This window comes from Bubalus bubalis, chromosome 3 (assembly GCF_019923935.1).
Source record: "Bubalus bubalis isolate 160015118507 breed Murrah chromosome 3, NDDB_SH_1, whole genome shotgun sequence".
NCBI classification, from domain to species: domain Eukaryota; kingdom Metazoa; phylum Chordata; class Mammalia; order Artiodactyla; family Bovidae; genus Bubalus; species Bubalus bubalis.
The window spans coordinates 168,040,460-168,054,057 of NC_059159.1; the positions used below are offsets into that span (position 1 = coordinate 168,040,460).

Genomic DNA, 13,598 nt, shown 5'->3' on the forward strand with positions numbered 1-13,598 from the left:
AACAGACTCATGGATATAGAAAACAGATTGTTAGTTGCCAAGAGGGAGGAGATAGGGAAAGCAAGGAGCTGGGAGGTGGGGTTAGCAGATGCAAACTCATATATAGAATGGACAAGCAACAAGATCCTACTGTATACAGGGAACTATATAGAGCATCCTGTGATAAGCCATAATGGAAACGAATATTAAAAATGTATGCGCATATGTATTCTAAGTTGCTTCAGTCATGTCTGACTCCTTGTGACGCTATGGACTGTAGCCTGCCAGGCTCCTCTCTCCATGAGGATTCTCCAGGCAAGAATACTGAAGTGGGTTGCCATGCCCTCCTCCAGGGGATCTTACCAACCTAGAGGTCTCTTACCTCTCCTGCATTGACAGGCAGATTCTTTACCACTAGCGCCACCTGGGAAGCCCCATAAAAATGTGTGTGTGCATGTGTGTATACATGATTTTATATATATATATATATATATATATATATCTTTGCTGTACAGCAAAATTTAACACAACATTGTATATCAACTATACTTCATTAAAAATAAACTCTTTTCCCAAATGGAAGCGTATAGAGAAAAGCAATTCCTCTGTAATGTGTAACAAGGAAAAGTTATGATATATGTGTTGTAAATTGTAAAAAAATAAGTAAATAACAATAATGCCAAGTGTTTGGGGAAACACATCACATCCTGCTGGATGTACAGAAACTGGAACCATTTTCTGGAGGGCACTTTAGCAATAGATATCAAGCACCTTAATCAGTTTCTTGGACCATGCTTTGCGAATGACTACAGCAACTACCGTGTCTCATTAATTCAAATTAATTGGGTGAAGAGTAAACGGTAGGATATAATATGCTTGTAAAGTACATTTACAGGGAATGAGATATGAGTATAATCCAGGACACTCAAGGAAGTTTCCACAAAGCTCATACAGTCTTCTTTGTCATAGTTTTTAATGAGCAAAGACTATTTTTCTGGTGGGGGGGGGCGGTAGGGGTGAGTGGTATATTTAGTTAGGAATAGCAAACTCTGGGAGATAGTAAAGGACAGGGAAGCCTGGCATTCTGTGGCCCACGGGGTTGCAAAGAGTTGGACATGACTGAGTGATTCAACAACAACAGCAGCAGCAGGATGCACAAGCTTGATAAGAAACAGTAGGTTCTCTGAGGCACTAGATCTTTCTGCAAACTCACGTCTGAATTCTTTATTAACAAACCTTATCCTTGCCCATGGAATAAAAGCAGTCTTTAGTTGTATTAAATAACACAGGATTCTAAATGATGAAGACGTCTTTTAAGGTCTTTGGATGCTCTCTCTAGTTTTGGCAACCTAATTCTGAGGTTGGGCATGTTCAAGGGGGGGAATGTTCATGGGAAACATTCGACTGGACAGGAGTGCCAGGTGCCTAGCAGGAGTGGGGTATCTCTAACGCTCAGCTCTTACCGTCTGCAATGAAGTGCTCGGGCACGTGCAGAGTCACCTTCACCGTGAGTGGACAGGACATCTGGCTGCCACACACCATGGCCAGGATGCAGGAGCTCACGGCAATCAGCGTCAGGGCCGTCTTGTTCACTGGGCTTTTCAGCAAACCTAGTAAGAGGAACACACACAAAGATACCTAAGTCCACAAGGTGAGGAAACAGGAAGAGCCTGGGGCTTGGGAACCCTGTTGTTTTCCAAATGGGAAGCAGGAAAAAGAAACCACAGTCCCCAGTCTCTGTGCTTGCAATGACAACTCTTGGTCACTTGTTGAGTCTTTTTTTTTATCTTTCAATTGTATTTTTCTTTAAGTTTTAATTGAATCTATTACAATACTTTTTTTTTTTTTTTTTAATATTCTATTCTTTTGGCCATGAGGCATGTGAGATCTCAGCTCCCGGACAAGGGATTGAACCTGCACCCCCTGCATGGGAAGGCAAAGCCTTAACCACTGTACTGCCAGGAAGCCCCTTTTTTGGATCTTTAACCCATTGCAAAACAGGTCGATTATCCCTTTTGGTATAAATGAAAAGAAACAAATTTCCTCAAAATTGTGGCAATTCTCACTCCTCCCCTCCCAATTAGACTGATCATTCTTAATATTTAGATGATATTAAATTTTCTACTCTCTTTAGAAGCAATTGAGAAGATGCTGTGTTGTTGAACTCATAGGGCCAAGGGGAAGGAGCATGGGCTTTGGAGTTTGACCATTATGAGTTCAAACCTGGGCTTCAGTCCTCACTGGCTGTGGTTTCATTTTTGAACCTCAGTTTTCTTGTGTGAATGATGAGGATAATAATAAAAGTTCACAAGTGCTTGTGATTATCACGTGGCATGATGTATATATAAGGTCTGTCATCTAGAACAGTTTTACATACTTGAGGCTGAGGTTGAGGCTGATCAGTTCAAGTTTATGTGAGACACACACAGAGCAGAATAAGAATAGTTCTTGCTCTTCAAAAGCTTACAGGCTAGGGGCAAAGGCAGGCTTGTGCATGCACGCTAAATTGCTTCAGTTGTGTCTGACTCTTTGTGACCCTATGGACTGTAGCCCACCAGGCTCCTCTGTCCATGGGATTCTCCAGGCAAGAATATTGGAGTGGGTTGCCATGCCCTCCTCCAGGGAGGAGGGAATCTTCCCAACACAGGGACTGAACCTGCATCTCTTACATCTCCTGCATTGGCAGACAGGTTCTTTACCACTAACACCACCTGGGAAGCCCAAAGTCAAGCTTATCCACAGCTAATTAGAATCCAAGGCAAGTTGTGCTAAGAGCTACTAGAGAGGACATAGGATAGCAGCGGGGGAGGGCGGGGAAGTTGCTTGAGAAAACTAAAGCCAACTTCATGGATGCAGTAGAATGAGTAGATAGATTGGATCTGCATGGCAAGGAGAGCCAGCAAAGAAATTCTGTGGACTATGTCCTGAGCACACTGGATCTCATTATTTAGGCTCTACTATTCACATTTAATTTCAAGGCTTTGATTACCATTTCTAAAGCAATGTTTCCCAAATTTCTATTATCCTCTGGACTCTTATCTGGAGCAAACCTTTATGCCCAAACCTCCCAGACATCTTTCTCTGGAAATCCCCCAAGTATGACAAAATGACATGTTCAACATTGGACACGTTATCTTCTCCTAAAAGCCTCCTCTTATCCTGGTCTCTGCAAAGCACTGAAAGCACCATCATTTAAACTGGCCAGAAACCTAGATGTCACCTTTCAGTCTTCTGTCTTCCTCCTTCACAGCATTTAAAAAGCACACGGTCCTCTGTATTCTATGCCCTTAGCATTTTCACCTTTACCCCGCATCTCTTCTGTTGTTTGTTTCTTGTGAGATGAGGGAGGTATGGGCACATTTTCGCTCCCCACTCCCTGGTGGAACCCCTTGAGCTGTTATACAGCATCTGGCCATAGGATGTGGTCCATGCTGATCAGCCTGGCAGATGTCTGGGGCTCACGGTGGGCCCCTCCACTCATGCCTTCTGTGACTCTCGCCTACCCAGCTAGCCCAGGTGCTGGCAGGGTTAAGCACCACAGTGATGCCACAGCGAGCACTCTCCATCATGTTCCTATTAGCACGGGAGTTATTTCTAGAAGTTAAGCCCACTTGTTTTCTAGTCTCCCATCCCTCACTGAGATTAATTATAAATGCGAATTCCTCTCCCTCTAGAGAGACAGATTTGTCTACATTTGCTGGGTTTCTTAAAATATCTTATTCAAACACCAGAATCTAGTAACTTGATGGTAAACTCCTTGAGGGAAGGCACTGTCTTCTGCTCATCACTGTGTCCTGATGCTGAGTGCAATGTCTGGAATACGTAAATAGATTAAAAGCAGGTTTAGTCACTCAGTCGTGTCCGACTCTTGTGACCCCCACGGACTGTAGCCTGCCATGCTCCTCTGTCCATGGGATTCTCCAAGGCAAGAATACTGGAATGGTTGCCATTTCCTTCTTCAGGGGATCTTCCCGACCCAGAGATTGAACCTGGGTCTCCTGCATCACAATCAAACTCTTAACCAAGAATGGCTCTTTATGAGCCACCAGGGAAGCCCATATGGTAGCATCTTAGTCAATGCATCATCTGGTAGCATCTCAGTCAATGCATTATAACTTCCAGAAGTGATGATAACAAATCAGCAACCAGGCCCTGGCAGTGACCTATCAAAAAGCACAGCAACCATACACAGTCGACACTTAGATGGATGGACCTAATGTATACCCTGACAGCCCACTTTGGGATTCCTGTATGAATATCTGTTTTTACTAATAACCAGTGAGCTTCTTGAGGGAAGGGATCCCACCTTCACCATCTTTATGTCTCTCCTGCCAAGTTCACTGCCTAGAACCTAGAAATTACTTCATTTAAAATAAGGGCTTTATCTTTATTGCCAGTCTTAGAATAAGGCATGGGGTTTCCCTGGAAGCTCAGTTGATAAAGAATCTGCCTGCAATGCAGGAGACCTGTTTCAATTCCTGGGTCTGGAAGGTCCCCTGGAGAAGGGATAGGCTACCCACTCTAGTATTCTTGGGCTTTTCTTGTGGCTCAGATGGTAAAGAATCCACTTGCAATGCAGGAGACCTGGGTTCAGTCCTTGGGTTGGGAAGATCCCCTGAAGGAGGGCATGGCAACCCACTCTAGTATTGTCTGGAGAATCACCATAGACAGAGGAGCCTGGTGGGCTACAGTTCATGGGGTCACAAAGAGTTGGACAAGACTGAGCGACTGAGCACAGTGCACAGAACGAGGCATAGCCTGTGGCAGGGACAATTCATTATCTGTGGTTCCTATAGTTAGTGAATACTAGTTAAATAGGGGAGTGGTTTAGATGGTTCTGGTGTCAGAAGATAGAAAATCTCTAAACTTAAAAAAGGACCACATAAAAAACATACTTTTTTCCTCTCATCTGGGACCACAAGAAGCTGTTTCAAACTTTGGTGTTATCAACTGCTTCATAACTAAACAGAAGAATCAAGTTAACATCAATGTTTTCTACCAGAAAGGGTATGTAGGTATTTTCTTAAAAAGTCAACATATTACAACTAGCCTGGGTATTTAACAAGCCTCTCCCCATCCTGCCCCCAGATATGAGTTAGGAGCAGCACTGAGCTTCCACTCCAGGCTCCATAGAGGCTGTTCTGAGAGAAATAACATGTGAAGATGAAGCTGACATAAATAAACTCTTGGGAAGGTGAACCAGGTCCAGAGTGTAAGCTATAAAAAGTGCCTAGAGGCACCTGGCTCTGGGGATGTGGACACCCTGGAAGGAAAACGGTGCCCTGTGGGTGGTCCAGAGGGCACTTCTCAGACTGGTTGTTGCAGCAATAGCAATGGCTGTAATCAAACATTCTGCCCACTAATTAGCCAGTTATGGATATACCACCCAGGCTCCCAGGGGCTGATTTCTGGCTGGGGGAAGAGAGTCGAGGAGCAGGAGAGGAACTGCTTGCACTAGCTCCCTGGGCCCATGCTGGGCCCTCCATTTAAACCTTCAGAGTAATCCAGGGTCTTTAAGAGTCAATAGGGGACTTCCTGGAGAAGGCAATGGCACCCCACTCCAGTACTCTTGCCTGGAGAATCCCAGGGACGGGGGAGCCTGGTGGGCTGCCGTCTATGGGGTCACACAGAGTTGAAAACAACTGAAGTGACTTAGCAGCAGCAGCAGCAGCAGGGGACTTCCTTGGTGGCCCGGTGGTTAAGAATCTGACTGCCAATGCAGGGGACACGGGTTCAATCCCTGGCCTGGGAGGATTCCACATGCTGTGGGGCAACTGAGCCCATGCACTGGAACAAATGCACTGCAACAACCTGAGTGCAGCAACTGCTGAGCCATGTGCCTAGAGCCTGTACTCTGCACAAAGGAAGCCACCGCCATGAGAAGCTCCTACTCGCTGCAACTAGAGAGTCCATGCACAGCAGTGAGGACCCAGCACAGCCAAAATTAAATATTTTTTTAAAAAAGAGTCAAGGGGTGAGGAGTAGGAGTAAAGTCATATTAGCTTGTTGGTCGTTAGTTTTCTTATCTGGAGAATAGGAATAAAATGACCTTTCCTTCAAGAGTGTTGTAAGACATGAGACAGCAAATGTCAGATGACCAGCACAGTTTCTGGCATAAGATAGACCCTTGGTAAAACGGTCATTTCCAAGCCAGACATTGGTGTTTATCTAATAACTGATAGCAGAAATCGGACTTATTTATCTCTTTGTAAAACCCATTATCAGAACATACGAGGAACTGAATGATTCTTTACAGAAACTGAAGCCACACAGCGAGGAGCGCGCAGGGAGAGTTTTAAGAAGCAGAAGGAGTGGAAGAGAGAATGCAAATGAACAGCATCCTGGGGTAGCATTTACTCAGAGAAAGCCTGAAACACCACAGATGTCTCTCAAGTCCGGGAAGAAGAAAGCACGCACGTCAAGTCTGCACTCGGGCCAGATGCCCATGGAGCAGCCACCAGGGCTTGGCGGGTTTCCATGGCAACGGCCCTGGCAGAAACTTCACTATGGGATGCAAACAGAGGTGACTTTTTAAAGAACTCCTGGAACAACAGACTGGTTCCAAATAGGAAAAGGAGTACATCAAGGCTGTATATTGTCACCCTGTTTATTTAACTTATATGCAGAGTACATCATGAGAAACGCTGGACTGGAAGAAACACAAGCTGGAATCAAGATTGCCGGGAGAAATATCAATAACCTCAGATATGCAGATGACACCACCCTTATGGCAGAAAGTGAAGAGGAACTCAAAAGCCTCTTGATGAAAGTGAAAGTGGAGAGTGAAAAAGTTGGCTTAAAGCTCAACATTCAGAAAACGAAGATCATGGCATCCGGTCCCATCACTTCATGGGAAATAGATGGGGAAACAGTGTCAGAATTTATTTTTTGGGGCTCCAAAATCACTGCAGATGGTGACTGCAGCCATGAAATTAAAAGACGCCTACTTCTTGGAAGGAAAGTTATGACCAACCTAGATAGCATATTCAAAAGCAGAGACATTACTTTGCCAGCAAAGGTTCATCTAGTCAAGGCTATGGTTTTTCCTGTGGTCATGTACACATGTGAGAGTTGGACTGTGAAGAAGGCTGAGCGCCAAAGAATTGATGCTTTTGAACTATGCTGTTGGAGAAGACTCTTGAGAATCCCTTGGACTGCAAGGAGATCCTACCAGTCCATTCTGAAGGAGATCAGCCCTGGGATTTCTTTGGAAGGAATGATGCTAAAGCTGAAACTCCAGTACTTTGGCCACCTCATGTGAAGAGTTGACTCATTGGAAAAGCCTCTGATGCTGGGAGGGATTGGGGGCAGGAGGAGAAGGGGACGACAGAGGATGAGATGGCTGGATGGCATCACTGACTCGATGGACGTGAGTCTCAGTGAATTCCGGGAGTTGGTGATAGACAGGGAGGCCTGGCGTGCTGTGATTCATGGGGTCGCAAAGAGTCAGACATGACTGACCGACTGATCTGATCTGATCTGGCCTAGGGAACTGATGATCAGAACTTAGCTCTGAGTCGGGACTGTAGACAGTGGCAAGGTAGAAACTCTCTCTCCCATAATACACAACTCCTCCTCACCCAGGCTCTGCACTGCAGTGCAGGAGGCAAAGGCCTGGAGGGAAGAGAACCTCCGTTTGTTAGCTGGTTTCTGTTGTCCAGGAGCTATGCCTAACACTTTCATCCATCCATCCACCCATCCATCTTTCCAACAAGTTTTTATTGAATACCAACTCTTCCCTCACACTGTTCTAGTCAAGGGGGAAAAACAGTAAAGAAAACAGCCAATGTGCTTGAAGCTAACATTTTAGAGGAGAATTATCTCGTTCAGTCCTTAGAGCAAACTGCTATTACTCTCTCTGTTTTGCACAGAACAGTGGGGCTGAGTAATAAAAGCCAAAGGTCATGTCAACTGCATGTGGCAGAGTCAGGATTAGAACTGGTTCTTTTTTTTTTTTTTTTCCATTTATGTTTTAAAATTAATTTTATTGAGTATAGCTGGTTTACCATGTTGTGTTAGTTTCCGCTGTATAGTAAAGTGAATCAATTACACATTACACATATCCACTCTTTCTGAGGTTCTTTCCCCATACAGGTCATTACAGAGTACCTTTTCTTTTTCTTTAACTGAAGCATAGTTGATTGATTTGCAGCATTGTGCCAATCGACAGCACAGTGACTCAGTTATACATCATATACATTTCTTTTATATTCATTTCCATTATAGTTTATCACGGAGTATCGAATATATCACTGTGCTCCATGGGAGCGTCTTGCTGTCTATCCATTCAAAATGTAATAGTTTGCCTTTACCAGCACTGACCTTCCAGTCAAACCCTCTCCCTCCCCACGCCCCCAGCCCCCCGGCTTGGCAACCACAAGTCCGTCCTGTGTGTCCCTGAGTCTGTTTCCGTTTTTTAGAGAGGTTCATTTGTGCCATATTTTAGATTCCACATACAAGCGGTATCGTATGGTACCCATCTTTCTCTGACTTACTTCTCCTAGTATGATTATCTCCAGTTGCATCTGTGTTGCTGCTAGACCCAGTTCTTTCCACCCTCTCCTCCATAACCCGGCTACCTCCCACTTCACCACAGAATAAGGGTCCCCAGACGGCATCATGCCGTTGTGGAAAGAGTATGGTCTTAAGAGCCAGACATGCCTACCCTGGCTTAACCACAGAAATCTGTGTGTCATTTCCCCTTTCCCCTAACCCTGAGAAGACACAAGGTCTCCATCTGAATAAAGAAAAAAAAATAAGAACAATGGTCTTTCAGAACTGATATGAAGATAAACTAAGATGATGCTTGTAATTGGCTAAAAAAAAACTCAATAAATGAGAGCTCCACGTCAGAATGTGAGGCAAGGGCCACAGTTAGCCCTTGGTTACATTCCAGTTTGTAGATCCCTCCTCAGCACTTGCCAGGGAGAAAACTGCATTGTGGGAATAGAATTTCCCCAGGGTGTACTGAGACTGGAGAAAGTTAGTAATCGAATTTCCCTTCCATTCTCCCTTTCTCTTACGCCTCAACTCTTCTCATGGCAGCAGAGAATGGCATAAAATGCATTGCTTGAGAAATTCAACTGGAAATAATGGCATTGTTGATCCACCTGCTGCCTATAATTTGGGGTTTGATTGATTCTCAGTTTGGAAATGCCTGGTTGAGAGAGGAAAATAAAATTTACGTTAAACTTGGATTGAATCAATCACATTTTACAATGAAGAAAATATATCTAACCCCATCAGACCACTGTGTGTGGAAAACCTAAGGCTGCTATACTGCCACCGATTCCTGCCACCTGGTATCCCGGGGGACGAGAGGCTGGATCCGAAGCTGAGAAGTCATTTCTTTCTTTAAGTGGCACATGGAACTGTAGTGAGGGACAGGGATTCTAGGAACCCAGAAATTAGGGTGAAGGAGGCCCCAAAATAGAAATGCCACTTAGAACAAAACAAAGAGGTTTGGTTTAAGATTCTGGATATACAGATTTAAAGCCAAACTCTTCCCTTTTAGTAGCTTCTAACTTTTGGCTAGTTACCAACAAAGTCAGAACCTCGGTCCTCTAATCTATAAAACGACAATGGTAATCTCCAACTGGTAGACAAGCTGTGTGGGCTAAATGCGAGACTGTGATTATAACACTGAACACACATACTTAGGGATCTATATACACTCTTGATGTCATTCCTTTCATCTCAATTCCTTAAAACCCCACCGCCCAACACTCGGCATCTACATGGATATCGAGAGGTCGTGTGATGCTCTGGCTCAAGCTGGAATTCTGGCTTTTACATCTACCTGCTGGTGCCCATGGGCAAGTCACCTTACTTCTCTAAGCCTCAATGTCCTTATCTGGGAATTGATTCATTCAATAAGAAGTTATTTAATGTGCATCTACTCTCTGCCTGCCAACGCAGGAGATGCAAGAGTCACAGGTTCTAACCCTGAGGTTGCGAAGATCCTTTGGAGGAGGACATGGCAACCCACTCCAGTATTCTTGCCTGGAAAACTCCATGGGCAGAGGAGCCTGGCAGGCTACAGTCCACATGGCCACAAAGAGTCAGACATGACTGAGCAACTGAACACACATACATGTGTGTTCACACACACGTGTTAGGCATCACTTGTTATTCTCTTCTATGATTCCAGTGTCTATAAGCACATCTGGATATATTAGGTGCTCAATAAAGATCTACTGAATGAAAGAGTGAATGAATGCTTAAACGTTGTTCCCCTTTCTACCAGGAGGTGTCAGCATTAGAATATTGCTATTGGTACTTTTCTAGTCACATGTATTCATTTACTTTCTCAGGCAAAGATCGGTCCCTGCCTAGACGGAAATCATACAAAAAAAAAAAAAAAAAAAAAAAAAAAGGCTGTGAGAAGCTGCCAAGCCTCCTGCATGTCAGGGTGACCACCGCAGATTGATGGGGTGCCCCAGTAACCTCACTGACAAGCTCATGGTCTTCCTGGCACGCCTGAGCTCCTGGGCCTCTATGCTTCCCTGTGTATTTCTGGAAACTAAAATGGGGACATGGCTGCCAAGCTCAGGTGTCACACTGGAGGCAGGAGGAAAGAATATCTGAAACTGGGGCTTTCTGAGAACTCTGGGGAAGGCGGCCTCCTTTCCTCAGCCCACCTGGTGTCTGGGTTCTGCACACAGTACGACAGTGTGATGTGTCAGCATGGGGCATCCTTTCCCCTGTCTTGCCCACCAGGGCCCGAGTCGCTCCTCAGCCTGCCCCCTTTCTATTTCTGCCGTGAACTAGTTTCCTAAGTTCTCTGGCTCTCTGAATGTGGCACTCTCAAATCCAAAGTACATCCATTTGTACTTTCCCCAGCCTCCTATCTTCCCTAGGATTTTTCTTTAGAAGATCTGTGCAAGGGTTCATCCAGCTTTTGCATACTTCCAGAGACAGCTTCCCTGGTGGCTCAGAGGTTAAAGCATCTGCCTGCAATGTGGGAGACCCGGGTTCAATCCCTGGGTTAGGAAGATCCCCTGGAGAAGGAAATGGTAACCCACTCCAGTATTCTTGCCTGGAGAATCCCATGGACAGAGGAGCCTGGCAGGCTACAGTCCACGGGGTCTCAAAGAGTTGGACACAACTGAGTGACTTCACTTCACTTCACTTCACTTCAGAGACAGCAAACTCACCCCCTAGGAGGCAGCAATTCTGTATTCAGATACTTGTTCTAAACAGTCCTCGAATCTCACTCTGTGAGCCCACTTCTGCCATCCAAGCCAAAGAGGATGCACTAAGATTTCCTCCTGCAGGCAGCTATTTGGTTAAAGGTCAAAATACAGTTGCCTCGAGTCTTCCTCTGCCACACCAGATATTGCTAGCCTTACTTTATTTCTCTAAAGTCATACTTTGAGTCTCTTTATTACACTTCACATAGATTTGCTTTTTCTACAATGGCTTTACTAGCAAAGATTGTCATCATCCTCATTAACCAACATTCAGAAAAAAATCAGCTTTGTGCCAGACAATATAATTAGCCATTTTCACCTAATATCTCACATTCACAGAAACCTCATGAGAGGTCTACTATTCCCTTTTCCCCACTTTACAAATGGGAAAACTGATGCCACCACTTGCTAAAGGCCACACAGGTCAAAGGTAGTAGGGCTGAAATTTTTAAAAACCTAACTTGAGAGCCCAAGTACTCAACCATTACCTTCCACGACTTCTCTATCAGCATGGTAGATGTGATGTGAGCAGAAACTAATCAACCCTGTTAATTCCCTGACAGACCTCAGTTGCCCTTGGGCCTATGGGGACTATGGGTGGATTCTTAGTGGCTTGGTTGTCCCACCTGATATTGACCATAGGTCTTCCCGGGGACCTTAGCATCAGCGGAGGGAAGCTTATCAGAAGGGTAGGTGGTGGGAGGGGCATGCTAGATGGCTGTTTTCCTTCCTCTCTGAGCCTGGGAAAATAGTTCAGTTGAGCCGAGTGGAGCTGACTGTTATCCACGAGGTCCCTGGGGAGCCCTTGGGGCTGGCTGTGCCCTGACGATGAGGAAGGGATCTGCAGTGCAGGCCTGGACCACCCTGTTGGTGAGACAGGCACTGACAGCAGACGTGGAATGGGCTCCACACAGCTGGCTGTTTGATTTCGCTGCTGCCCCCACCCCCCTGCCCCCACCTTGAAGTTGCCTTCATGGTTCAGGAACAGCAACTTCAGGAACTCATGTATTCCAGGTGAACTCATGTATTCCAGGGGAATAACCTGACCCAGAGTCTAGTGCTCTTTCATAACTATTGATCCAGGTCTCACTGATGAGATGGGAAGGTAGGATTAGAACATCCGGATCCACTGATCACACAGTGTACCTAAATGCCCATAGAGCTGGTGCAATATTGCCCACAAAATAAAATGTATCTTGAAAAGAAAAAAAAATTGATTTTCAAAAAATTCTAGGACATGCTACATTCTACAATCACCTCTTAAAGTGCTAGGGTATATATCTGGCATTAAAATGTTTTAAAAGGTCTACATTAAATTCTCTTTAGAAGAATTTAACCCAATGTTTCCCCAAAGTGTTGCTATACTGGAGAATCAATGTTCTGTGGAACAAAGTAGGGAAACAAATGAGCTAGTTGAATAGTTAATACAAAGGTCGCTGTTAGGAAAATCAGCGGTTCCCAATAATTAACTGTAGCTCCTATGCCTGTTCAGTTCAGTCGTTCAGTCATGTCTGCCTCTTTGCGACCCCATGAACTGCAGCATGCCAGGCCACCCTGTCCATCACCAACTCCCAGAGTTTACCCAAACTCATGTCCATTGAGTCAGTGATACCATCCAGCCACCTCATCCTCTGTTGTCCCCTTCTCCTCCTGCCTTCAATCTTTCCCAGTAACATGGTCTTTTCAAATGAGTCAGCTCTTCACATCAGGTGACCAAAGTATTGGAGTTTCAGCTTCAACATCAGTCCTTCCAGTGAACACTCAGGACTGATATCCTTTAGGATGGACTGGTTGGATCTCCTTGCAGTCCAAGGGACTCTCAAGAGTCTTCTCCAACACCACAGTTCAAAAGCATCAATTCTTCGGCACTCAGCTTTCTTCACAGTCCAACTCTCACATCCATACATGACCACAGGAAAAACCATAGGCTTGACCAGATGGACCTTTGTTGGCAAAGCAATGTCTCTGCTTTTTAATATGCTGTCTAGGTTGGTCATAACTTTCCTTCCAAGGAGTAAGAATCTTTTAATTTCATGGCTGCAATCACCATCTGTAGGGATTTTGGAGCCCAGAAAAATAAAGTCAGCCACTGTTTCCATTGTTTCCCCATCTATTTCCCATGAAGTGTTGGGACCAGATGCCATGATCTTCGTTTTCTGAATGTTGAGCTTTAAGCCAACTTTTTCACTCTCCACTTTCACTTTCATCAAGAGGCTCTTTAGTTTTTCACTTTCTGCCATAAAGGTGGTATCATCTGCATATCTGAGGTTATTGATATTTCTCCCGGCAATCTTGATTCCAGCTTGTGGTTTTCCCAGCCCAGCATTTCTCATGATGTACTCTGCATAGAAGTTAAATAAGCAGGGTGACAATATACAGCCTTGACATACTCCTTTTCCTGTTTGGAACCAGTCTGTTGTTCCATGT

The 13,598-nt window shown here is 44.8% G+C and overlaps 1 protein-coding gene across 12 annotated transcripts in view; it reads right to left on the reverse strand.

Annotated features, from left to right (window-relative positions):
* The window catches only part of ASTN2 (astrotactin 2), a 1,030,196-nt gene that overhangs the window by 620,652 nt on the left and 395,946 nt on the right, over positions 1–13,598 (reverse strand). For all 12 annotated transcript variants that reach the window (XM_045165169.1, XM_045165168.1, XM_045165167.1 and 9 more), the window contains one exon: positions 1,443–1,589. In XM_045165169.1, the coding sequence (XP_045021104.1) occupies positions 1,443–1,589 (147 nt within the window). The remainder of the gene's footprint in view (positions 1–1,442; positions 1,590–13,598) is intronic.